Source organism: Myotis nattereri (assembly GCF_964212035.1).
Source record: "Myotis nattereri genome assembly, chromosome: 2".
Classification (NCBI taxonomy): Eukaryota; Metazoa; Chordata; class Mammalia; order Chiroptera; family Vespertilionidae; genus Myotis; species Myotis nattereri.
In genome coordinates, this window is record NC_138076.1 from 209,048,837 (window position 1) to 209,074,168 (window position 25,332).

Below are 25,332 nucleotides of genomic sequence, written 5' to 3' on the forward strand. Positions count from 1 at the left end.
ATGGCGGGGCCGCGGGGCGCGCTGCTGGCCTGGTGCCGCCGCCAGTGCGAGGGCTACCGCGGCGTGGACGTCCGCGACCTGAGCGGCTCCTTCCGGGACGGCCTGGCCTTCTGCGCCATCCTGCACCGGCACCGGCCCGACCTGCTGTGAGTGCGCGGGGACCCCCTCTGTGACGCGGCCGCGGGGGGCAGGGGGCAGGCGCCGCCCCCGGAGACCCAGACCCCGACCCCACCGACGGGCCGCGACGCCCGTGGGGTCCCCGAGACCCCTGCCCGGCCCCCCGGGGCCTCGGACCCCGCCCCTGGGCACCCCCACCGGCGCTCGGTTGCCTCCGCGGCGGGCGTTGGGGGTGGGGAGGGTGGCCCCGCCCACCAGGCACTGATTTCCGCCTCAGCGACTCCCTCACCCCCAGGTCTCAACTCTTTAAAGGGGGCACCGAGCCCTCTTTGGGGACCCTGCCTTTCCTGCACTGGCACCCCTCCCTGTGCGGCATGGAGGCCTTTTCCCTCTTGTGGGGGACTCCCTAGCTCTGAGTGCAGTGAACCTCACTTTTCTGACTCCCCCGGCATGGAGGGAGGAGACCCTAGGGTACAGGGCTGGGCGAATGGAGAAAGCCCCCCCCCCCCCCCCCCCGCCCCGCTTAGGACACAGACCTGCCTCCGAGCGTGCGCCCCAAGGTCCTGCTGACCTGGGGGGGGCGGGGCACGTGGAGGCGCAGAGTCTGACTGGCAGCCACGGGGTATGAAACGTCTCCTTCCTCCTTGTCCCCAGCTGCCCCGCGAGGTTCTCATGGGAACATGTATTCAGGTCCCCCCTCCCCCGAGCAGTGGACTTGGGGCTTCTGTCTCAGCTCCCTCTTCCTTGGGCCCGTAAACTCTTCCATTCATTCATTCATTCATTCATTCATTCATTCATTTATAAAACACTGAGTAAAGTTGACCTGGTGCCTGCCATTTCTGGTGCTGACAGCGCCCCCCACCAAGGGTGCTGAGCCTGGCAGGGTCCAGAGTCTGTGTCCGCTCCACCCCCAGACCTGTCTCCCCAGGACAGCACCTGAGAGGGCTTTGAGGGAGGAGGGGAGGGAGGAAGGGTGCCTCAAGGATCCCTGGGCTGGCGCATGCACTTAGTTTACTCTGTGCCACGCGGTACAGTGTCTGTGGGTGGTGGGTCGGGCCTGGAGGAGACGGCTTTGGGGGTGTGGATGCAGAAGTGAACAAGGTGAGGTGGAGACAGACGTAGGGGGGCCCTGCCGGCTGGGGGGCGCGTGACAACTGCACGAATAGAGGTTGGGCGCTCAGGAGAGGGGGCTTGAAGGACGGAGAAGGGCACCCAGAAGGGAGGGGAGGGCTGGAGGGGTCTCCTGTTTTGGCTGGGGGGCAGCTGGGGAGGCAGGAGGCAGGGGCCAGGGCCAGGTGTGAAGGGACTTGGGTATCACACGGTGCAGGCTGCTCGGTCTGTGCTCAGTGCCATGTCCCAGGTGTCCCTGGGGTAAGTCACAACCCCCTCCGCCCGCCCCCAGGCATCAGCTCCCTCATCTGTAAAGTGGGGTTGATAATAAGACTGACCTCACAGGGTGGTTGTGAGGATTGAATGAGGAAATGAGCATTCAATGAACAGTGATTATAAGTAGTGTTATTAGGCGGTTCGGGGATGATGATGAAAGTGTCTTGTTCCTTCATTTATTCAACAAGTAGTGACAGAGTTACTACTCCGTGCTGGGCACTGTGCCTGGTAGTGGAGATAGCAACCAACTAACAAAGAGACACCCCGCACAGTCTCCCACGCCTCCGGGAGTAACAGATGCGGACGCAGGGGTGATCATTCCCCGTGGGAAGTGTTCTCTCAGGGATGGGAAGCCTCCCAGATGTCACATGGTTTCCAAGGAGACAGCAGGGGCCAGGTCAGGGCGTTCTGGGCAGAGGGGACCCCCCCCCCAGCAGAGGAGGCCCAGGCAGCGCTGCGGGGGGGGGGGGGTGTCCATGGTGCATGGTGGGCGGGCCCGGGGAGTGGCTGGGCCGGAGTGCTTAGGGCCTCTGGCTGCCTAAGGGGGGTGCACAGGGCCGTGGGAGCCATGGTGGTTTTCAGCAGGGGAGGGATGTGGCCGGAGTTGGTGTGGAATGGAGGGCGGCTCCCCTCCTGAGAAGAGATCTAGGATCTCACCCAGGCGTTCCCTTGCAAGGCAGGCCAGCGTTGGGGCTGCCAGCCCATTGCACAGGACAATAACTGAGGCCCAGGCCCAGCTAAGGCACAGAGAGGACCTCAGCGGTGCGGAGGGGAGGATCTCCGTGAGAGCAGGGCCTGGCAAGCAGCATCTTGAAGTAGCTCCTGGCGCTGTGGGTCCTGCCTCTGAGGGGGGCGGGCTCTGCTGCCATGTTCATTCTCTCTTCCTCCAATCCAGGCACCTTTAAGCTCCCTTGAGGGCAGACACCATGTGGGTTTCATTTCTGTGCCCTTCATCTCTCCCAGAGCCAAATACAACTTCCCCGGCCTTTGAAAGTCGCAGAAAATCTGTTACCCAAGCCAGATGGTGATTAGAGACAGAGATGGGGGTAGGGGGAGGCTGGAGGAAGAACTGTAGTGTCTTGCGGGCCTTTACAGTTTTTACGCTGCTTCCAGGATATCTTCATTCAACAAACATTTATTGAGTGCCTACTAAGTACCGGGACCTATGTACCAGGTAGAGTGTTGGCGACACAGGGTGAATAGAAGCCCACCTTCCTGAGAACACTGCTGGGGAGGCTGGAGGAAGTGGCCGAGACAAGGTGCTTTGCCTCATTTGGTCCAGGAACAAGCCCTTGTCTTGGGGGCTTCTGCTGGTGCCCCCTCACCCCCTTCACAGCATCACAGACCAGGAGGCTGAGGGTTCGGAGGTCACATTGCTTGCTAAGGGTCATGCTCTTAGGTCAAAGATAGGGGAGTTAGGGACCCAGCTGAGGGGAGAAGGAAGTAGCCTGGCCAGGGGGTGACAAAGGGGGCTGAAGCTCATATACAGCCACCTCCCCTCTGTCTAGTCCATCCAACCTTGGGGCACCTCCCTTCCGGGGTTCTCAGCTTACTGTACCTGGACTCTGCCTGGAGAGGCTAGGGGTCGGAGGGCCAGGGGAGGGGCGTGCTTGCCCTCTCCCTTGTCTGTGAGGCCTGCCCTTCACCCAGCACAGCCTCCGCCAGTCCTCCCCGCCAGCCTGGAGGAGCAGAGCCCCGGGGAGGACGTGCTGCCTGCTCCAGCCTCTGACCCCTGCATCGGGCAGTCAGGCTGCAGTTTTCAGCCATAGAAGGGCAGCGACTTGGGCGGTGCACCCAGGACGGTGCCAGCAAGAAGGCTGGGCTGCCTCCACAGGTTTCAGCCACTCTAGCAGCCGGGAGGGGGCGAGGGGGATAGATAAAGCCGGCAGGCTGGCCAGCTGTCCCCTCCAGGGCCCCCCAGGCCGGCCCTGCTGCCTCTCACCTGTCTCAGCTTAGAAACTGGGAAAGCCTTCGCTGCTCCCCCAGGAGGCGTCCCCGGAGCGGCCCAGCTCGCAGCCAGCCGGTCAGGGCCTGCCAGCCGCTCTGGAGGCTGTTCTGTTTCCAGTCCAGCTCAGGCTTGTTCTGGTCCTGGCCCCATTATGAAGCAGCCATCCTCGGGCTGGGCTGGGATTCAGCATGTTGGTGTAGCTTCTCCAGGTTTGAGACGTGCAGTACAAGGACCAGGAATGTGGATTCCCGGGGCTGGCTCGTTTCCCCTCTGTGGGCCTCAGCGGTCTCCTCTGAAACGGGGTAAACGCCAGCCAGGCCGAGTTGAAAACAATGTAAATTCAAGACAGGAGCTCCGCACAGCACTGGCGCGAGGTCCTCGATCCACGGATGTCCCTGTTTTTACAAGTATTTGTCCTGGGCCGACCAGGATGTGGCTTCCTGGGGAAGGGCATCCTGATTCGCAGTGAGGTCAGGGATCTTCAACCTGGAAGCTTGCACTTGAGCCCTTCCCCTTCGAGTGATTTGCGTCCTCCGCTTGGGTGCCAGGAGCTCAGCCTGTGCCCCCACCGGAAGGCCCAGTCCTACCGGCATGCGCTGTTGCCTCGGTTTCCTCCTGGCCAGTCCACAGACCCCTCCCCTTGGGATGAGGTCACCCCGCCTGCCCCTCCCTTTGTCCAGTCACCTCGTCAGTGCTCCTCCTCCCCTTTGCCTCTTGCAGAGATTTTGATTCACTTTCCAAGGACAATGTCTTTGAGAATAACCGTTTGGTGAGTCCTCAGACAGCTGAAAGCACAAGAGGCTGTGGGGCTGGGCTGGGGTGGGGCTGGGGTGGGGTGGGGTGGGGGTGGGTAAGGGTCTTGCAGGGCAGGAGCTGTGGGAGGGGCTGCCTTGCACTGGGGCCCTGGCTGCTCCTTTCCCCAGTCCTGCTTCCCTCTGGCCCGATTGTCCCTGGAGCACCAGGCCATCATGTGGGTTCAGAGCTGAGGGGAGCCCATGCCCACCCCTGCCCTGGTACCCCTCATCCCACGGACGGGCGCCTGCTAACCCTGCCTCCTCCCCCACCCCTGCACCTGTTCCCACCCAGGCCTTTGAAGTGGCCGAGAAGGAGCTGGGCATCCCTGCTCTACTGGACCCCAATGACATGGTCTCCATGAGGGTCCCCGACTGCCTCAGCATCATGACCTACGTGTCCCAGTATTACAACCACTTCGCCAGCCATGGCCAAGGTGAGAGGGGGCAGCCCTCAGGGAGACTGGCCCTGGGGCTGGGGCTGGGGCTGCGGACGGGTGGTAGTTTTCTGCACTGCAAACAGGCAGCTGGGGAGGCAGCCCATCATCCATTCACTGGATCGTTCGTTCACTCATTGAAATGCCCTTTTCTGGGTGAAACAGCATGTGCTGGGGTATAGCTGTGACCAGGTCTCTGTCCCCCGGAGTGCCCAGTCTGGTGGCGGGGACAGATAACAAACACAGCAACCCATAACTGAGCAAAATAATATGAGAGGAAACAAAGCGGGGGGGGCGGGGGCTTCCCACTGTCTGAGTTCACCTCTCTGCACCCACCCCACTTCCTGTTAGCAGACACTTCCCTGGGGTTTTTCCTGCAGCAGGGAAGTGACCCTGTGGGCTGTTGTGCAGCATCTTCCCCAGAAGTGACCTTCAGGGCCTGAGAACTGGGAGGCTGGGGAGTTGGGGGTTCCCCGGGGTACAGGGTACTTCTCTGCTCTGAGTCAGGTCACTGCGGCGGCGACAGAGCCTCCTGCCTGGAAAATCCCCGTGCAGGAATCTCCTGTGGCAACTGGCCCAGAGAGGGGAAGCAAGGAGCCCAAGGTCACACAGCAGGAAAGCAGAGAGGCTGGGTGGAGAATACAGGTGTCCGGACTCCTGCTCTGGGTCACTTTTGGGTCCTGAGTTGGGGGGAAGGGGGGGCGCGGGGAGGGGGCGCCTTGCCCCTCCCCTGCTCGCTTTCAGCCCTGCCTCCTGTCTGCTGTCCGTGTGGACAATCCCAGCCCATCGTTAAAGAAGTGTCTGTAAAGTCAGGTCTTTTTTTTTCCTTTTTAAAAGTAAAGCATGTTTATTGTAGACAAGTCAGGACACAGAAAAGGACATCAAAATTAAAATAATATCTCCCCTTCCTGAGATATTGCTAGGGATTAATATTATACTTGAACAAATAGCATGGTATGTATTTTAGTAGAAATCAAAAAGATTTCTTCACCACTGAGTTGTTGGTGAGAGGCAAATAGGGTGGAAATTAAGAGCGTGGACTCCAAACGTTTTAGCTGCCATTTACTCTCTGGTGCCATTTACGGTCACCTCTCTGCCTCAGTTTCCCCTGGCGATGGAGGTAAGAATAGCTCCCACCTCGCAGGGTTGATGTGAGGAGTAAACGAGGAAATGTAAACGTGCGTGCGGCTCGCGGCTCTTATTTAGGACTCAAGGTCAGTGTCATTATGATGTCTTTGTTCCGTTGGTTAGAATTTAGCTTACTTACCTAGAATCACAACTTGGTCCTGTGTTCTGGAAGGTTTCCTGTCAAAACCCCCAGGCTTGCTCTTCTGAGCTCTTCTTCTGGGGAGCTGTGGGGTGGGTGGGGTGGTGGGGGGCCGTCGATCCTACTGTTGATTTGGTCCTGGGTCCTCACCGGGCGTCCTGGGGTGAGGGCGCCCCGGTGGCCCAGCTCCCTGAGCTGTGCCTGGGCCTGCGGGGATGCTTGTTGCTAAAAGCACAGCTTGTACTTTTCCTATAACTTGGCCCCTAAATGCAAACCATTTTTATCCCACCTGCTGCTCAACCAGAGGAAACCCAGCGATGTGTGCCAACCCTGGAGGCAAAGCTGGCTGTCAGACTCCCCCAGATGGGCCCGTTCTGTACTTTCTGGGCGAATGAGGGGGATTTCAACGCTGCTTTTGACTGGACTGGACTCTCACCAGGCTGGGCAACCTTGAACCCGGCCCTGGCTGAGATACTGAAGTGCCGTGCTGAGTGCTCAGCTTGTGCCAGGCTCTGTGGGTGCCAGTGACCCTCGGCACATCAGCTGCCCCCTGACCTCCAGGAGCCACAGCCTGGTCTGGAGCCAGCGTATGAGTCCAGGACGCCCAGCGTCTGGGAAGTCGGAGGAGGGATTCCAGCCCACAGGGTGGCAAAGGCAGGTCATCAGGAGAAAGTCCAGCTTCTTAGTGGGCCCTGAGGTCCTCCCCACGCTTAGCCTGAGCCACTCGCTGCCCCAGCCTCTTGTGCTTCTTGAACACCTTGCATTCTTTTTGTTTTTTAATGTTTTTATTGACTCATGAGAGAGAGAGAGAAGGGGAGAGGGACATAGAGAGAAACACCATCGATCGGCTGCCTCCTGCACACCGAGCCGAAACTGGGGCATGTGTCCTGACTGGGAATGGAACCGGTGACCACCTGGTTCATGGGTCAGTGCCCAGCCCTAAGCCACACCAGCCTGCACACATCACGTCTTGTGCTGCTAAGTCTTTCTTCGTGGTGATCCTCCGGCCCCAAACCCCATTGTCTGCTCCATTTCTTCCACCCCAGCACGCGCTTTCCTACGGATCCTCTAATCTTCGCATTCTGCCTCTGAGCAGCCTGCGCGGCTCTACCTACTCCAGGTGCTCGTGTCTCCCCGCCCCCCCTCCCCCCGTTCAGCACAAGGCTGTGGCCACAGTATCACGACGACTCCTCTCTGTCCCCTGCAGACCGTCTGTTCACAGCCGTAGAGCTCCAGCACTTATTCGTGTAACATATCTATGGGGTGCCTACTGTGTGCCAGGCACTGTGCTAGGGAGAGAGCTGAGAATGAAACAGACTCACAGAGCTTGCAGTCTAATGGATGAGGGGCAGGTGAGAGGGGAGAGAGAGGTAATAAGTGACATAATGTTAGGAGAGTCCAATAAGGAAACAAAGTAAGGTAATGGGATGAAAGCGATGGGAATAGGAAGTGGTCAGGGAGGCCCTCTCGGAGGAGGTGACATTTGAGTAAGCCTTGAACAAGGAGGAGAAGGAGGCCATGTGAGGCTCTCGGGAGGAATGTTCCAGGCAGGAGGGCACAGGCTTCCAAAATTTTTTACCACGATTCATGGTAAGAAATACAGTTCCCATCACAGCCTGAGTTCATGCACACATATGTAACTGAAACAAGTTTCAGGAAACGATTCTCCCCCCTACACATGTGATGCACACAGATACTTTCTATTCTGTTTCATCTTTTTTGTTGTTGTTGTTAATCTTCACCAGAGGATATTTTTCCATTGATTTTTAGGGAGAGTGGAAGAGAGAGGGAAAGTCAGAGAGAAACATCGATGTGAGAGGAACACACACCCTTTGGTTGCCTCCTGCACTAGCCTGCAACCGAGGTACGTGCCCTTGACTGGAATTGAACCCGGGACCCTTCGGTCCACAGGCCAGTGCTTGATCCACTGAGCCAAACTGGTTAGGGTTTTTTTATATATACTTTTATTGATTTCAGAGAGGAAGAGAGATACAGAAACATCAATGATGAGAGAGAATCATCCATCGGCTGCCTCCCACATGCCCCACACTGGGGATCAAGCCCGAAATCCAGGGAATCGAACCCTGACCTTCTGGTTCATAGGTCGACGCTCATTGATCCACACCAGCCAGGCTGTTTCATCTTTGAAATGTGCTCGTTGCAGTCCACAGAATTGATTTCAGGGTCCATTAATGGACAGTGACCTGAAGTTTGGTCATTTTAGACCACAGTAAAGAGCTTGGGTCTTATTTTTTAAATTGTCATACAGTAAAATGGACTTTTTAATACAGTTCTCTGAATTGGGGGTGTTTATGTCAATCCCTGGGTACAAAGTGGGTGCTTAGGGAATATTTGCTGAAGGAATGAAGGAGGAGGATGTTGGAGGAGGCTGGGTGGGGTGGGTGGGTTTCTCTGGTGAGAGGGACAGCAGGCAGGCTCTGGCCGCGGCTGCCCGCGGGGCATCGGTGGCGTGGGTGGGGCAGCTCCTTGCTCACCCCAGGGAGCCAGCCCTGTTCCCGATCTTCGGCCAGCACTGTGCGGTTCCCTTCTTTTCCTTCCCTCCAGCCCCAGTGCCCCGGGGAGCGGGAGGAAGCTCCCCGTCCTGCCACGGGCTGGGCACTGTTAGTTCTGTGATTGTGCGGTTGCCTCTGTGCACACGGCCCCCGGGCGAGCAGCTTGCATTCGGGACTTAGCTTGGACGTGTAGGTGTCCGCGTCCGCTGGTCGGTGTGAAGGGGGAGCCTGCTCTGGTCCCGCTGCACTGGGACCGAAGGTGATGTCTGCGGAGCTCAAACCTTCGGCCAGGTTGCGGCTGCCTGGAAGCCCAGCGTCTCCACCTGCCTCAGGTCTGTTTTCCGTCCCTTTGCAGCCGGTGTCTCACCACCCGGAAAGGGCCTGTCACCCTCCTCCCCGCCATCCACTCCAGTGGAACCAGAAGAGAGGGCTCAGGTAGGCAGATGCCTGGGTGGGCGGGTGGGGCGGGTGAGAGGGGCGGTGGGCAGGGACAGCGGGCACTGCAGGTTCAGAGGACACTTGGACCTTTCCCACTGGCTTTGGGAGTGGAGCCTCACAGGCCAGGCCTGGGAGGGGGCACAGGGCAGCCCACAGCACTGACCGCCGCCCTGACGGTTCTGTTTAACCCTCTGACAACCCTGGAGGTGGCTGTAATGTGTCCTGATATACAGATGAGGAAACCGAGGCTCAGACAGGCTTGCTCAAGGTCACAGAGCTTAGAAGGAGAGAAACTGGGAGTTACGTCTGCTGGGGCTCTCGGAGGGAGGCAGGGAGGGAGGCAGGGAAGGTGGGCCAGGGCAGTCACCCCAGGGCCAGCCTGCAGGGTAAGAGCTGCGGAGGGGAGGGGTCAGACAGCAGGAGCCGCCTTTCTGGGGGGGACGCCCAGGCTCTGGACGTCGGGACGTGCATGTCTCCATCCTGACCCAGGGACCTTTCGCCCTCTCCGGGCTGCAGTTTCCTTGCACCCTGTCCCCCTCCAGGGCTCTGCCGAAGCACGTTAGCACTCGGCAGGTGTCCGCAGTGCACGTCGGGGGCAGCGGCCATTAGAGGGACTAGGATGGCTGGTGACCGTGCTCCGACCCCCAATCTGCCCGCCCTGTTCCCCGCAGGGCGAGGAGCTCGCCTCAGGTCACCTGTCGGAGCAGAGTGCCCACCGGACCCCCAGCAGCGTGTGCGCAGCCTGCGGGCAGCACGTGCACCTGGTGCAGCGGTACCTGGCCGAGGGCAAGCTGTACCACCGGCACTGCTTCCGGTGAGTGGCGGGGGCCTGGCCGGGCCTCGACCCCAGCACCCCAGTAGCAGGGAGGGAACTTCCGTGGTTCAGCACCACCGTGGGGGGCACCTTGGTGGGCTCTCCTTACGGAGCATCCTGCTTGTCTCCATTTCCTGGGGAGCAACTAAGGCCTCCGAGGGGAGACCTGCTCATCGCGTCGTTAGAGGCCGGAGCGGGCTCTGCCCCGGGCGGCGCTCTCGGAGGTGAACCGCCCTTGATGTTTTAGGACAGTGGTCGGCAAACCGCGGCTCGCGAGCCACATGCGGCTCTTTAGCCCCTTGAGTGTGGCTCTTCCACAAAATACCATGTGCGGGCGCGCACATACAGTGCGATTGAAACTTCGTGGCCCATGTGCAGAAGTTGGTTTTTGGAAAGGAGATAGACTAAACAAGTATACAAGACGAGTGTGGATGGGAGAGTTGGAAGGGGTCGACCTCAGCGAACGTACCTCAATCAGATTGAGGACGTTTTTAGCAAAGGCCAGCTTAGGAGCACCCTAATTAAGTTAATAACAATGTACCTACCTATATAGTTTACGTTTAAAAAATTTGGCTCTCAAAAGAAATTTCAATTGTTGAGCTGTTGATATTTGGCTCTGTTGACTGATGAGTTTGCCGACCACTGTTTTAGGAGCACAGTCTGCTTTAAGGCCACTGGGGAGAAAGGGTTTTAAAATATCACAATAAAAACTTGCTTTCTGTGTACCACTCCCAGTGGAAGCCAGGTTTAAAGAGAATGGAATAAGAGGCAAGGAAAATACAAATAATTTAGAAAATATACGATACAAGAGAGAAATCAGAAAAGGAAATTGAAGAGTCAAGGGAGCTGGTGATTGACAGTTGCCGAATGCTCTGTGTGTGTGTGCGTGAGATGGGTGTGCGGTGTGTGTGGTGTGTGTGTGTCTGTGTGGTGTGTGCACGCGCATGTGTGTGTGTGGTGTGTGTGGTGTGTGTGTGGTGTGTGTGTGTGTGGAGTGTGTGTGTATGGTGTGTGTGGCGGCTGCACCTGGAACCTGGGACCTGACAGCAGGACTGAGGGTCATGGGGGGAACACTCGGGGAGCCATCACACCCACGTCAGGGCAGTGTTTATAAACTGTTTACAGCGCCCCTTCCTCCCCCCACCCCCCTCAGTAAGAAGTCCACTTGACATTGTGACCAGGTGTGAACACATACCTGAAGTAAAGCTTGTGTAAGTAGAGGCACAACTGGAATAAGAGTCAAGTGCGACCCGCTCTGACATGTATTTGGTGCCGTTTTCTTTCTTTTCTTTTTTTTTAATATTTTATTGATTTTTTACAGAGAGGAAGGGAGAGAGATAGTTAGAAACATCGATGAGAGAGAAACATCGATCAGCTGCCTCCTGCACATCCCCCACTGGGGAAGTGCCCGCAACCCAGGTACATGCCCTTGACCAGAATCGAACCTGGGACCCTTCAGTCCGTAGGCCGACGCTCTATCCACTGAGCCAAACCGGTCAGGGCTGTTTTGTTGTTTTATGGATAGAAGAAAACGGGCCGAAGCCGGTTTGGCTCAGTGGATAGAGCGTCGGCCTGCGGACTGAAGGGTCCCAGGTTCGATTCCGGTCAGGGGCAAGTACCTGGGTTGCGGGCACATCCCCAGTGGGAGATGTGCAGGAGGCAGCTGATCGATGTTTCTCTCTCATTGATGTTTCTGACTCTCTATCTCTCTCCCTTCCTCTCTGTAAAAAGTCAATAAAATATATTTAAAAAAAAAATATATATATATATTTGAAAAAACACAAAACAAAAAAACCCCACACACAACAAAACAAACAGCCTTCTGGCTGAGAACGACAGAGTCCGTCCTGAGCCCTAATGGCGGCCGCGCTCACTGGACGGTCCCTCTGGGGGAAACGTTGCTTCCTCTTGCAGCACAAACTGAATGTGTTTCACAATTCCTGTTGCTGATTGCACGTGGTTTTATTGTTCTGCTGCGATCCTGACAGTTACCATTTTCCTTTTCCTCTGGGAAGTCCAGGACATTGAGACAGGATCCGGCTGGCATTTGGGAGGAGGCGGAGGGAAGGGCCTTGGTGCTGGAGGAGGGGTGGCCGCTCGCTGGGCCGGGCTGCCTGGTCCAGTTTAACACCCATCCCCTTCTCCCTGCAGGTGTCGGCAGTGCTCCAGCACCCTGATCCCCGGGGCCTACAGGGCTGGGCCTGAGGAGGGCACCTTCGTGTGTGCGGAGCACTGTCCCAGGCTGGGCCCGGGTGGGCGGGGGGCCAAGCCCCGGTCCCCACCACAGCCAAAGCGACAGCCAGAAGAAGGAAAGGAAGCCGCAGAAGCCAAGGATGTGGAGGGAGGCGGCCCCAGCCCTAGGGCGGCTGCAGGGGCTGAGGCCCGGCCCCAGATCCCCACCAAGCCCTGCCTTCTGGACAAACCACAGGATCAGGCCAGCCCCCAGGCCGGCCGCCCCATGCCCGCCCCCAGGAAGACCTTGGAGAGCACAGCCCCGGCGCCCTCCGTGCCCCCGACGCCCCGGCCCCGGTCCAGCCTGCAGCCTGAGAACTCGGTGGAGCAGGGAGGCGGCAGCCTGGTGAACGGTGAGCAGCGGGACGGTGCTCGCTGGGAGCGTGTGGTGGTTCAGTGGACACGTGCCCTGGGCGTGTTGCTGGGGCCTGTGTCTGTGTGTCTCTGTGTGGTGTGTATGTCTGTGTGTGTGTATGTGTGTGTCTGTGTGTGTCTGTGTGTGTCTGTGTGTGTGTCTGTGTGTGTGTCTGTGTGTGTCTGTGTGTGTGTGTATGTGTGGGTGACTGTGTTTCTAAGGTCATTCATGCCACAAACAGTGACTGAGGCCGCGGGCACAGCTCGAACAAAGCAGATGCATGCAGATGGTGCCTCAGGCTGCCCATGCTGTGTGTGTTGGGGTGTTTGTGTTCTTCTGTGAGTCTCGTGTGCTTCAGTTTCGGGGTGTCGAGCAAGTGCACACTGTGTGTGCCTGTGTCCCGACTGCATCCGGGACTCTGTGTGCCCGGCCAGTTTACATACTCCCTCGGGTGATCTCCCTCTCACGCCCAGCCCATGTCCTTGTCCGATGTCTGACCGGGGAGCGCTCAGGGGCGGGGACAGGCCCGGGTGTGTTCCTGGTCAGGTGGTCCCCCGGGGGCTCTGTTCAAGGCCCTGATTGCAGGACTTTCCCAGATGACCTGCCTGGCTCCGTGAGCTCATGCAGGCAGGGCTCCTGGGCGCCTCTGATGTGCTGGGCGACCCTCTCACCTGCTCAGGGAAGGCGGTCAGGCGAGGAGGGCCCGTGGGTCTGGGGCAGAGGCTCCCTCTGGCTGTTCGGTTCTGTTCTGAGCTGGGCACGGGGACAGAGATGGTGCTCACCTGTGTGTGCCTTTGTGGTGTAGCCAGTCTCCGGGGCGACCGGGCACAGGCGGGTTCAGTAGAGCCTGAAGTCTGTTAGGGGCAGCAGGGCTGCTGTGGGTTCAGGAGGCCTCAGGAGGAGGTGGTGCTGGGTGTGTGGAGACGTTTCCCGTCCACAGAGGGGCAGTGTCTGAGGGCACTGGGTCCCCCTTCTCAACTGAAATGCAAATGGGGTTTCAGCTGCCCTGTCCTTTCCCTTCGACCTACTCTGCCTGTCCCCTCTGGGGCTTATCTAATCTCCCTGAGCCCTGGGGTGGGAGGTGCGAGTGTGCGGTGAGGTTGCCATGGCCACCTGGAGCCCGTGACCTGCCAGGTAGGAAGGAAGGGCACTCCGTGGTGAGGCGGTCACTCTGGCTGGCGACCCGGCTGCCCTACTGCGCTGCCCAGCCCACAGCGGCCATGAAGGCCTGCCTCACCCTCCTTTCCCATCTAGGAAGGCTGCACGAGCCCCCCGTCCCCAAGCCGAGAGGGACGCCCAAGCTGTCAGAGAGGTACGCCGGCCCTGGATGGCTCTGGGGCCCTGGTGGTGGGGATGGGGGGCTCCTGGGACCTGTGGGGAGGCACAGGACCCACTCTATACCCCCCCAAGCATGAGCAGGGTTCATCTCTGGGTGGGGAAGGAGTGCTGTGCCCACATCCCTTCCCCCGAGGCTCCCCGGGGGCCCCTGACCTGTGGGCAGCGGTGCCAGGTGGAGTCACCCACGTCTGCAGTCCCCTCGCCTCCCCTCGCCTCTGCTGCCTTTGTGACGGGGGCGGCCTGGGCTGGCTCGCTGAGCTGGGAGGATTGGCAGGCAGGTGTAGGAAAGGCCAGCACAGCGCAGCCGTGCACCTGGCTCAGCCTTCCACCGGGGACCCTGTGTCCCGGGTGAGGACATCGGGACGTCCCCTGTGGTGTGGCCGCCACAAGAGTAGCTAAGACTTGGCGAGCACTTGCTGCGCGCCAGTGCGGTGCCCGCTGGACCCGTCCCGTGACCTGTGGGGGAGGCTCCCTGCTGTCCCTTGTCCCGGTGGGAGGCGGTGCAGAGGCCGGGCGACCTTCTGTGTCACGGAGGGAGCCCCTGTGGGTCTTTCCTGGGCTGGGCTGTGTGGCCTGAAGGTTCACCCCATCTGGCCTCTCGGGGTCCAGGGGGATGTGACCGTCATAGTCCGTGTCAGCCTGCCGCCCAGATGGGCCTCACCGTGCTGGGGGCGGGAGGGGGGGAAGCGCCGTTTCTCATCCGTCCCCTTGGAGATGGACTCTGCGCTGTGCAGAGAGAGGGGGGTGCTGCCCCTTCCCTCCTGAGGGTTCCTGCCTCCTGCCCGACAGGACGCCCGACAGGACACCTGCCCCCAGGAAGGACCCTCCCTGGATCGCACTGGTCCAGGCAGAGCCAAAGAAGAAGCCGGCCCCTCTGCCGCCGAGCAGCAGCCCCCGGCCGCCGAGCCGGGACAGCAGGCGGGCGGAGAATGGAGGCGAGGAGGTGGCCCTCAGGAGCCCGGCGGCGGCTGGCCTGGAGCCCAAGCCCTACAACCCCTTTGAGGAGGAGGAGGAGGCAGAGGAGGCGGAGGAGCCCCCTGCTGCACCCAGTCTGGCCACCAGCCCTGCCCAGGCCCAGCCGGAGTCCACACCCAAGTCCCTGCACCCCTGGTACGGCATCACCCCCACCAGCAGCCCCAAGACCAAGAAGCGCCCTGCCCCCCGGGCGCCCAGCGCATCCCCGCTCGGTGAGTGCGGTCCCTGGAAGCTGTCCTGACAGTCGGAACTCGGGTCAGGGCTGGGAGCGGGCGTGGTTCAGCAGGATCCCTCTCGGCCAGGTGCCAGATGGTTCACCTGTGTCTCCTCATTTATCCTGGAGCTAACCTGTGAGAGAGGTACCCTACCCCCATTCGCAGGTGGGGAAACTGAGGCACAGAGAGGGTAAGTGATTTGCCCAGGTCCTCAGAGCATTTAAGCAGCGAGGCAAGATTTGAATCCAGGCCCTAGACTCTGCGTTTAGCTCTGTGGCCCCCTCGCAGGTCTGCGGTGAGAGTTCTCGGGTGCAGCGTTGAGCACAGCCTTGGCTCCCGGGAAAGCGCATGGCAGGGCTTAGCTGGCCTCTCCAGTGACAGCCTCGCCAGTCACTCCCCTCCCGGCGCCGCTGACAGCCTCGGGCTCTGACCTGGCTGTGTGACTCGGCCCTTGTGACTTTGAGCAGGTCCTTCCCTGTGTCTGTCCTCGTTTGCTCATCTGGGAGCGGGTAGTGGTGGGCGCGTGCCCTCTGCCAGCGCTCCCGCCCCTCCAGGCACCGGCCGGCAGCCTTCTTAGCCCTGGGCCCAGTCACCTTCCACCATGGCAGGGGGCCGGCTGCCTCCCAGACCTCAGGGGAGCCCCTCAGACTGGGGGGCCTGGAGCGGGTTGGAGATGATCAGAGGCAGGTGGTCTGGGGTCCCCACTCTGGCCCTGCTGGAGCCCTGAGACCCTCTAACTGAGCCACGTGGAGGTGGTGGGCGGCGTGGGACGCAGACAACGAGACGAGCTCTGAGGCAGACTCACGGGGTTCACCCCAGCTGTTGCCCGGCAGTGCCTTCGCGCTGCGCCTGCTGCCTGATATGCAGATGACGACACTGAAGCGAATTTCAGGGTGCAGGCAGAGCCTGGCCCAGAGCTGGCCGCCGAGAGGCTGCGGCTCCTCCGCTCCTGCTGCCTCCCTCCCTCCCCTGCTCCTGGTGGGAGCCTCGCTTTCCGTTTGTCTGTGCCTCCCCTCCCCTGGCAGGTTTGCCTTTTTTTTAAGGCTAAAATTTTTATTTATTCCCTGTTTATTTTATTTTTGTTTGTTTGTTTTCAGATTTGCCTTTTAAACTTGGCCTGGGTTGGCTCAGATATGGGAGGGGAAGTGGAGGTGGTAGCCGTGCTGGGTCAGAACGTGAGAGGCGGGTCCTCGGGCCGGGCTCCATGTGGACGTGGAAGGACATGGTGGCCGAGGCCACCCGCAGACCTGGCGCCCACTTGCTCCTCTGTTTGCACAGCTCTCCACGCCTCCCGCCTCTCACACTCCGAGCCGCCCTCGGCCACCCCATCGCCGGCCCTCAGTGTGGAGAGCCTGTCGTCTGAGGGTGCCAGCCAGCCCGCCGGTGGGGACCTCCTGGAGCCACCGGTTGTGCCCAAGAGCTCCTCAGAGCCTGCTGTCCACGCTCCGGGCACCCCCGGGACCTCTGCCAGCCTCTCTGCCGGCTCCTCCCTGTCCTCCTCTGGGGAGCTGGCACAGCCCATCCCGGACCGGACGCCTCAAGCCAGCCCTGGCCTCGCCCCCAATACGAGGGGCAGCTCGGGTGCCCAGCCAGCCAAGCCCTGCAGTGGCGCTGCCCCCACCCCGCTCTTGTTGGTGGGAGACAAGGTCCCCGTGCCTTTGCCTGGCACCTCCTCCCCGCAGCTCCAGGTAAAGGTGAGTGCCTCACCCTCGCCCAGAAGCTGGCCTGTCAGTGAATGGGGTCTGGTCTCAGGACAGGAATGTCCGTGGCGTCCATCTTTGCTGGCCTCTTCTTGACTGACCTTGCCGTGTCCATCTACCCATTCGTCACCCCATTCGCTGAGGCACAGATCCATCTGTCTGTCTTTCGTCCATCGGCCAGACCTCCCGTCCATTTCTTCACCTGTCCACCCGCCTGGCCTGTAGGCATTGATGCATTCAGGCACCTGCTTACCTGCCTAGCCATGCACTTCTCCCTTTGGGATCCACTCACTCAGCCACCATCCATCCGCACGTCCTCCTGTCCACCCTTCTGCTCCCTGAGGCCCTATTTATGCCAGAGGCCCCCCCCAGGCCCGTCCTGCACTCCGTCTCCTTTCGGGGGTGGCGTGGGCATGAGGTGACCATCCCAGGGAACTCAGGACCTTTGTGGGCTGTCTGCACACTTGTTTCACTCCCATTGCAAGAACGGGGGGTGACCAGGGGTCAGGACATTCCTCTGGGCACCTAGTTCCTGAGGGGCCTCTCTTGCAGCCACAGCCCCTCTGGGCCACCAGGTTCTGATCGTCCACTTTTGCCCCACACTCTGAGCTCTCTGAAGGCCAAGGCTGGTCCAGCCCCCGGGGAAGTGGCAGGACGGCTCCTATGGGGCAGCTGTGGTCCTGGTCTGACCCGACAGAGGACAAGGCTGGGGAGGCAGCTGAGCTATTGGTCCAGCCTCTGCCCATGTGCCTCTCAGGCATTTAACCTTCCCTGACCTCCGCCAAGGCTGCCCGTCCAGCTCTGCCACCCACCTGCTGACCCTGAAGAAGGCCGCCCTGCCCCTTCTCGGCCCCGCCCCTTCTCGGCCCCGCCCCTTCTCTAGGCCTCAGCGGCTCTGAGAAGCTGCAGGGTTCCTCGGTGGGAGGTGGGGGAGGGGGTGACTTGAGGCCGCTCCCTTTAAACACCCTCTTGGTGTGAAGGAATTGTGTCAGAAAAGGCTGAGGACCCCCGAGGGGCTGGGGTTTCGGGCTGTTTGGCGCTGCTGAGCCCCTCGGGGTGCGACTGCGGAGAGAGGAGGTAGAGTCCCAAGTGGGCTGGCTTCCTTTTGAGGCATCCCCACACCCTAACCCCAAGGGTAGGGGAGGATGGCAGAGGCACTGTGGGCAGAAGGGGGGGTCTCGGTGGGTGCTGCCCTGCAGGAACTGTACCTGCCTCCCTGCCATGCCTGGACTCGGAGCAGCTACCCCGAGGGAACCTCTCCCCGGGCTGCACAGGGGGTGAGCAGGGCCCCGGCCTCCCCAGCTGCTGGGGAAACACTCGGGGAACACGCCACAGCCTGTGAGGCCTCTCCAAGGGGCCCTGATGACCCCTCTGTTTCCAGGGGCTGGGGAAGTGGTTGGAGGTGCTAGGGCTGCTGGCTGTGCTGGGAGAGAGAGAGAGAGAGAGAGAGAGAGAGAGAGAGAGAGAGACAGACAGACACACGCTCTGGTGCACGAAGGGGCCAGTGGGGAGAGGGTTCTTTCCTGGGCAGGCGGGAGTGCTCTCCACCACCTGCTGGCCAGATGCAAGGCGGTGTGGGTTTGGGGAGGGGAGGGGAGCGGGGGAAGGGGAGGATCCCCTGCTTTCCTACTTCCCGACTGGGCCACGCTGGGCAGGGATCAGTGCCTCTCTGAGCCTGGGGGTCCTCGCTGGGGAAGGGGCGGTTATGAGGCCTGAATGAGCTACGACAGCTCTGTTAGTCCTAAACTCCCAAGACCTGACCACTGCCCCAGGGCTGGATGGCTGCCTGCCCTGCCCTGACACATGCTCAGCCCGGCTGGGGCCCCTGGGAAGTGCATGACCTTGAGCCTATTACTCACCCTCTGACCTTGAGTTTTAGCTGTAAAGGGGGCATCACAATACCCACTGTGAAAGCATATGTACGAGTTCCAGGGCAGCAGCCGCACTGGGCGGTGGGGAATGGGAGGTGTGTTGGATGACTCAGGGCCTCAGAGACTGAATGCTGGGAGGTGCCTCTCTGCGGGGGGGGGGGGGGGGGGGCCTCCCCTGCCCCGGGGCCAGCCTGCTTTCCGAAGTCCCACTGCTCCCTTCCCAGACTTACCCTCTGTCGTGTCACCTGCCTTTAGTCTTCCTGCAAGGAGAATCCTTTTAACCGGAAGGCGTCGCCCACAGCGTCCCCAGCCCCAAAGAAAGCCACCAAAGGACCCAAGCCAGCGAGGCCACCTGCCCCGGGACACGGCTTCCCGCTCATCAAGCGCAAGGTACCAGCTGGGAGCTCCAGGCTGCCGGGCCCAGCCCTCTGTGGCAGCCGCAGGCTCCCCGTGGGGCACGTGGGGAGGATGGGCTGCCTGGGCAGCTGTGCCCAGATGTTGGAGAGGGGTGTGTGGGTGGTCCAGCTGGAAGGTTAACTTGACCAGGGGGATTTCAAGCAGATCAGCTGTTTGCAAGCAGGAGCAATGGGTGGTGCCTCTAGCTCGTTACTAAGAGTAGCTCAAGGATCAAAGCACTCAGGTGACTCTTCCAGTAAGATGGACCAGTGTTCGCCAGTGTACCTCCGTAGCAGTGATGGCGAACCTATGACACGCAAACTAATTTTTTTGGTTGATTTTTGTTAAATGGCATTTAAATATATAAAATATCAAAAATATAAGTCTTTGTTTTACAATGGTTGCAAAGATGAAAAAATTTCTCTATGTGACACGGCACTAGAGTTAAGTTAGGGTTTTTCAAAATGCTGACACGCCGAGCTCAAAAGGTTCGCCATCACTGGTCTATAGCAAGGCCACCCACACTGGGATATGGCCTAGGGAGCGGCAGAGGAGGGGCAGGGCTGCCACGAGAGGCGGGAAGTTGTGCCTCCCTCTGCGTGTGCCCATTGGTGCCGGGGCCAGGGGCATGGAGCAGCTGTGTCTGTGCCCACAGCAGCCCTTCCCCACCCTGGGTGCTGCACAGGGCGTGGGATGGCGCCCGGGCCCTGGGCCTGTGGCGGCCAGTGCCGGCCCGAGAACGTGAAGCTCCTGGCAGCAGGCAGGGGTGGGTGGCTGTTCCTCAGGTGACCGGGGTGCTGTCGGACAGGTCCAGGCTGACCAGTACATCCCCGAGGAGGACATCCACCGAGAGGTGGACACCATCGAGCGCCAGCTGGACGCCCTGGAGCTCCGTGGGGTGCTGCTGGAGGAGAAGCTGCGAGGCGGGGTGAATGGTGCGAGAGCTGCGGGAGGGCTGACGGGCGGGCGTGGGGGTGGCGGGTGCCGCTCTCGCTGAGGGCGGGCCCTGCTGCCAGCCCCGGCCTCAGTGGGCATCTGGTTGCAGAGGGCCGTGAGGACGACATGCTGGTGGACTGGTTCAAGCTCATCCACGAGAAGCACCTGCTGGTGCGGCGGGAGTCCGAGCTCATCTACGTGTGAGTCCTCCCGCCCTCGGCCCCCCGCTCCTGCCCCGGGACCCGTACAGCTGGGAAGGGAGGGACTCCCCGCCCTCCTCCCGCATCACTGACAGCGCAGGCCAGGCCGCCTTGCGTGGGCCCCAAGTAACAGTCGTCTTATTCCCACCCTCCAGCTTCAAGCAGCAGAACCTGGAGCAGCGCCAGGCCGATGTGGAGTATGAGTTCAGGTGCCTCCTCAACAAGCCAGGTGAGTGCGGCCTCGTGCCCTCGGGCACCACCCAGGCCTGGGACCCGTCCTTCCCCTCCAGGCTGGGCAGTGGACTGACAGCGCCCTGATGGGGACACACCAACTCTGGGAACAGGGCCGGGGAGAGGGCTGGGAGGCGCTGTCTGGGTTGCATCAGGTTATAAACAGGCTTGGCCAGCAGGGGAGTGTGGACACGTGTCGGAGATGACTGGCCCACAGAGCACCAAGCTCAGGAACAGACTGAGGCTGCCCCCCTCCTGGGACCTATGGTGGGAGGATTCCCCGGGGGCGGGGCTCAGGCTCCAGAGCCCAGGGCTGCTCTGATGAGTGGATGACAGCTGCTCTGGGCTCACGCCCTCAGGCTAGAGCAGTGATGGCGAACCTATGACACACATGTCAGAGGTGACACGCGAACTCATTTTTTTGGTTGACTGGTTAAACGGCATTTAAATATATAAAATAAATATCAAAAATATAAATCTTTGTTTTATTATGGTTGCAAATATCAAAAAATTTCTATATGTGACACGACATCAGAGTCAAGTTAGGGTTTTTCAGAATGCTGACACGCCGAGCTCAAAAGGTTCGCCAGCACGGGGCTAGAGCAAGCCTGTCAAACGCTCGGCCGCTTGCCTGGGCTAGAGCACAGCAGGACCGCCCGCACTGGGGGGGAAGGTGGAGGGATCCCCCGCACAGCGTGACTCAGGATGACTGTGGGGGGGGGGCAGGACCGGCTCAGGATGGTGGAGGGGCAGCTGGAGGGTCGGGGAGGAGGCAGACCATCCTGTGTTTTGCTGCTAATGTGCTGGGGGCGGGGCCTCCCTGGGCCTCAGTGGCTTCGGGTGTCAGACAGGATGAGGGTACCTACCTCACAGGGTGTCCGTGGGGCCAGGTGACAGTGGGTGTGGGGAAATACTCTGTGGCCCCTGAAGGGCGGAAATGATGGTTGTTAAGTGGCTGAGCCGGGGTCCGTGGCTGTGACACGGGAGCCGCAGCGGCAGGCCCAGAGGCCCAGGGACTGTGGAGTGTTTAGAGGGGGAGCCAGGGCTCTGACCACTTCCTGTGGCCCAGGTGGGGCACCGTCATTTCCACCAACAGGTGAGCCAGAGGTGGAGTCTTGCCCAGGGATGGTGGACCTGGGCCCGACTCTGTAGACACAGCCCTTCCTGCCAGCGGCGTCGGTGCTGCCTCTCCATTGACTGGGGACGTTGGGAGGTGGGATGAGGCCCCGAGGCCAGAGCGTCCCGGGGAGTCACTCCCAAACCTCAGGGAAGGCTGAGGCGTGGCCACCCTGGAGGGAGCCACAGCGACACCCTGTGGCCAGAGTGGGCACAGCACCTGTGTGCCCGGCCAGCCTGGCTTCTCCAGCCCTCTGCATGGTGACAGCACATCCTAGCTTTGTCACCTGTCCCCAAGGTTGCTTTGGCAGGTGGGACTGGTTTATAAGGCCCCAAGTGGGTTGGAGCCCCATAGATACCATAAGGGCTGCAGATGGTGAGTGTCAGGTCGCCCAGGTTCAAATACGGGCTCCATCCTTGCGGTGTGACACTGATCACAGACTTGACTTCCCTGAACCTCAGCTTCCCCACATGGAGATCGGTGACATAATTTACCCGGGCTCCAGATCTGGGAAGTGGCAGAGTAGGACTTGAACTGGGGGACTTGAAGCCCGAGCTGTCCCCAGAACTGTGAGGGCCACCTGCTCCTGCCTTGTGCGGGGTGAAGTGGAAGGGCTGGGCATGGCTGGGAGTCCTGTGGTGGCAGGTGTGGAGGGAAGGCCCACGGGGGCGCCCATCCCCGGGGCCTGTGGGCCCCTGAGTTGGTCCGTGAGGGTTCTTGAGAGGAGACTGGAGGAGCAGCAGGTGCATGGCTGGGCCCCTGCCCCAGGGTCCCCTCCAGTCTGCCCTCTCCATGGCATTGATGTTCCAATAAGCCACGTGGGTCACCGGGCTTCTCCTGCACGAGGACCCCTGGGGTTCCCTGTTCTTTCCCCACCCCTGCTCCCCTGGCCACCGCCTTGGGAGGTTCTCAGAGGCCCAGCCCCATCCCGCCTCCTCCGAGAAGCCACCGTGAGCATTTGTGAACGAACGAATGCGCGGAAGCAGGCGGCCATCTGCATGCGCTGGTCTCTGGTCTCAGCAGAGCAGGTGCTGTGCTGCCTCCTGAGCCCCACGGTGGTGTTTCTGGCAGGCAGCCCAGTAACCTTGGTCTCCTCTGTAATGACCTTCGTCTTTCCCAACACGTGGACTCCCCACCCATCTGCTCCTCCGTGCTGGCCTCTGGCACAGGGCTGGCCCGAACTCGGCACTTAGGGGTTGCTGCCTGGCTTCCTGGGAAGGCAGGGGGTTTCCTACCACTCACACCCCCAACTTTTCTCCTTGGGCAGAAAAGGACTGGACAGAGGAGGACCGGGGCCGGGAGAAGGTGCTGATGCAGGAGATGGTGACCCTCATCGAGCAGCGCAATGCCATTGTCAACTGCCTGGATGAGGACCGGCAGAGGTGACCAGGCTGGTCAGGGCTCCCAGGGGCTCCTGGGGGAAGGGCTCAGAGCAGGCGGGCCAGCCCTGCCCTCACTGCAGCGACCCCAGGGCACCCTTGTTCACCCTGGGGGAGTCGGAAGCTGGAAGGGACTGGGATTTTCTGGCCCTTCCTCCTGTGGGACACTCAGCTTCCCTTTCTCGTTTCAGGGAGGAAGAGGAAGATAAGATGTTGGAAGCCATGATTAAGAAGAAAGGTGAGGCCCCCCCACGGTCCCGGCCCCTTTGAACTCCAGGTTGAACAGAGGGGTGGAGTGGGCACTACAGCGATGGGTGTGCCAACTCCCAGTTCTGTTTTGTTGGGAAGACCGTGTGTGGCGAGGCAGGCGGCCTGGGCTTGGAGGGTGGGTGTGGCTGCCCAGTGCCCACAAGGAGCATGATGTGCTGTGAGCATTTTCCCAGCGTGGTTTACCGAGCTCTGCCTTCCTCCCGGAGAGCTGCAGCTGGTCTTAGAAGTCTGTGGGCTCCAATAGCAGGACCTTCCAGCAATAAGGCAGGGCCTGCAGCGGTGAAGGGAGACTGAACGGGCAGTCAGGAGACCTGGGTTTAATCTTGGTTCCACTGTGACTCATGTTGTGGCCTTGCGGCTGCGTCTGGACTCCAATCAGACTGCTGGCTTCCAGCCGCTCTGGTGCGTATTAGCGGGGGACTTGAGCCTGACTCTCCTGGCCTGTAGAGGCCCTGCTTCCCAGGTGTGCGCTGAGGATACTGGGAAATGTGTGGAAGCACTTCGCCAGGGCCTGGCATCTACAGAGAGCTTAGTTGGTGCTCGTCCGTTGTAAACCCACATTTTCCCGTCTGTCTATAAGTCGGGGCACGGAGAGATGATTTCTGAGGTTCCTTCCAGCTCTGAGTCAGTGTTTGTGTTATAACCCATGGAGCTGTGAGCACCGGCCTAGGGAATCAGCCTTTTAAAGATAAACGTATGCCATACTTCAGACATCGCACATTCCTTTATCCCGGATCCTTGCCAAAGCCCGGGAGAGAATATGGTTCCCATCCTGTAGGCAAAGAACCAGAGGCTGAGGGCGAAGTGACATGCCCAGGGCTCCCAGGAGGAGGTGCTGGCTTCTGCCACAACCCTCCCCCCTCTCTCCTGCAGAGTTCCAGAAGGAGGCTGAATCCGAGGGCAGCAAGAAGGGGAAGTTCAAGAAGGTGAAGGTGCTGAAGCTGCTGGGAAATAAGCGTGACGCCAAGAGCAAGTCCCCCGGGGACAAGAGCTAACAGCGAGGGGACCGCCACCCCCGCTGGCTCAGCCCTGTCCGGGCTGGTTCCGATGACTCTGATGCTGGTCAGACCCAAGGAGCAAGCAGGGTCCAGGGTCCTGGGTCCAGGGAGCGGCAGCGGCCGCACACACCTGCCTCGTCCCGCCCAGCCCGGCTGTGATGGCAGCTCCTGGGTCCTTCCTTCTGGGTCACGTCCAGACGGGATTCTTCGCTGTTAAAGTTCGGACCTGAGGGTCCTTCCCCCACGAGGTGTGCGCCCGGCCTCCTGCCTTGGCTGCGCTGGCTGCTTCCTGCCCCGCCCGGCCCGGCCCGGCCCAGTTCCTGTCTTCCTCGCCGGGCAGGTGGCCCGAGTCTGCTTCTCCTCCCCGGGAGCGCTATTTATGAAGTCTCCGTGTCGCTCAGTGACTGTGTCCTCAGCTATGAGTGGGGCTGATGGACGAAACCCTCCCTCCGTCTCTGAGTTCCAGGAGGCGCTTCCCTCGTTCCTTGCTCTGTAGGAACCTCACAGGACAGGGGCTGTGATGGCTGCACTGGGGACCTGGGGGCCCTAAGCTGAGTCTCCCCACAAGGGCCTCGAGGCAGCTCCCTGTTCGCCGAGGGGTCTGCTTGGTGTAGGTGCTAATCCCGGTCTCTAACACACTGTCATCTGAGGCCCCACTGAGGCTCACCCGCCCCCCGGGGGGAGGGCCCGTTCCTGCGCGTGGTCACCACCAGTCTGTCTCCTCACTTGTGTTGCTTGTTCTCCCCGACTGATTCCCACCAAAGGACTGACCGCCTCTCTCCCCACTGGGAGGAGCGATGGGGACCAGGCCTTTCCCCAGGGACTGCCAGCAGCTCTGGTCGAAGCACTGTGGCTGTCAGCTGGTTCTGGGACCTCCAGGCCCCTTCCCTCAGCACGCCTTGGGGAAGACCTCACTGTATTCACTCCAACCATGAATGGAGACCACTTCATTGCCGTGCCCTGCAGCCTCGGGCGCTGTGCCCTTGGCCAGCTCTGCCTTCTTTCCCGGGTGCCTCCGGTGCCTGGCCTCACTGGTGGCCCAGGAGGCGTGTAGGGGCTCTGGCCCTCACTGCCCGCCCTTGTAGCCCTGCAGTCCCCTTCCTCATGTGCCTGTTGCCCTGGGGCTGGGTCACCGACTCCAGGGCCTTTCGGGGGCCAGGATGCAGGAACCGGGCTGGGGTGCCTCAGTGTCAGGAGACTCGGGTGGTGGGGACTACGTGGCCATGTTCCCAGGGTCGTCAGATCTTTCCATTTTTCAAAAGAAGCTAGAAATCCAGATTGTGTGTGTGTGTGATTTGTAATGTTGGCAACTGATCTGAAATTAAATCGAGGGCAGGCTGAATGTATCCTGGGTTCCAGTTTGCTGCCTCGGGGCCATGCGGTGGGGCCGCTGTGGGGGAGGACGGGT

The 25,332-nt window shown here is 60.5% G+C and overlaps 1 protein-coding gene across 1 annotated transcript; it reads left to right on the plus strand.

Annotated features, from left to right (window-relative positions):
• On the plus strand, positions 1 to 25,200 carry MICALL1 (MICAL like 1; the record flags this gene model as incomplete). The annotated part of the gene is made up of 16 exons (XM_081084050.1): positions 1 to 146; positions 4,172 to 4,220; positions 4,538 to 4,679; positions 8,815 to 8,894; positions 9,569 to 9,711; positions 11,863 to 12,296; positions 13,553 to 13,610; positions 14,426 to 14,823; positions 16,105 to 16,520; positions 18,653 to 18,787; positions 19,602 to 19,728; positions 19,839 to 19,929; positions 20,085 to 20,158; positions 22,545 to 22,659; positions 22,848 to 22,894; positions 23,800 to 25,200. 16 exons carry the CDS (start codon positions 1 to 3, stop codon positions 23,919 to 23,921), a joined length of 2,577 nt encoding a protein of 858 aa, XP_080940176.1. The 3' UTR covers positions 23,922 to 25,200.
• Positions 25,201 to 25,332: the final 132 nt, after the last annotated feature.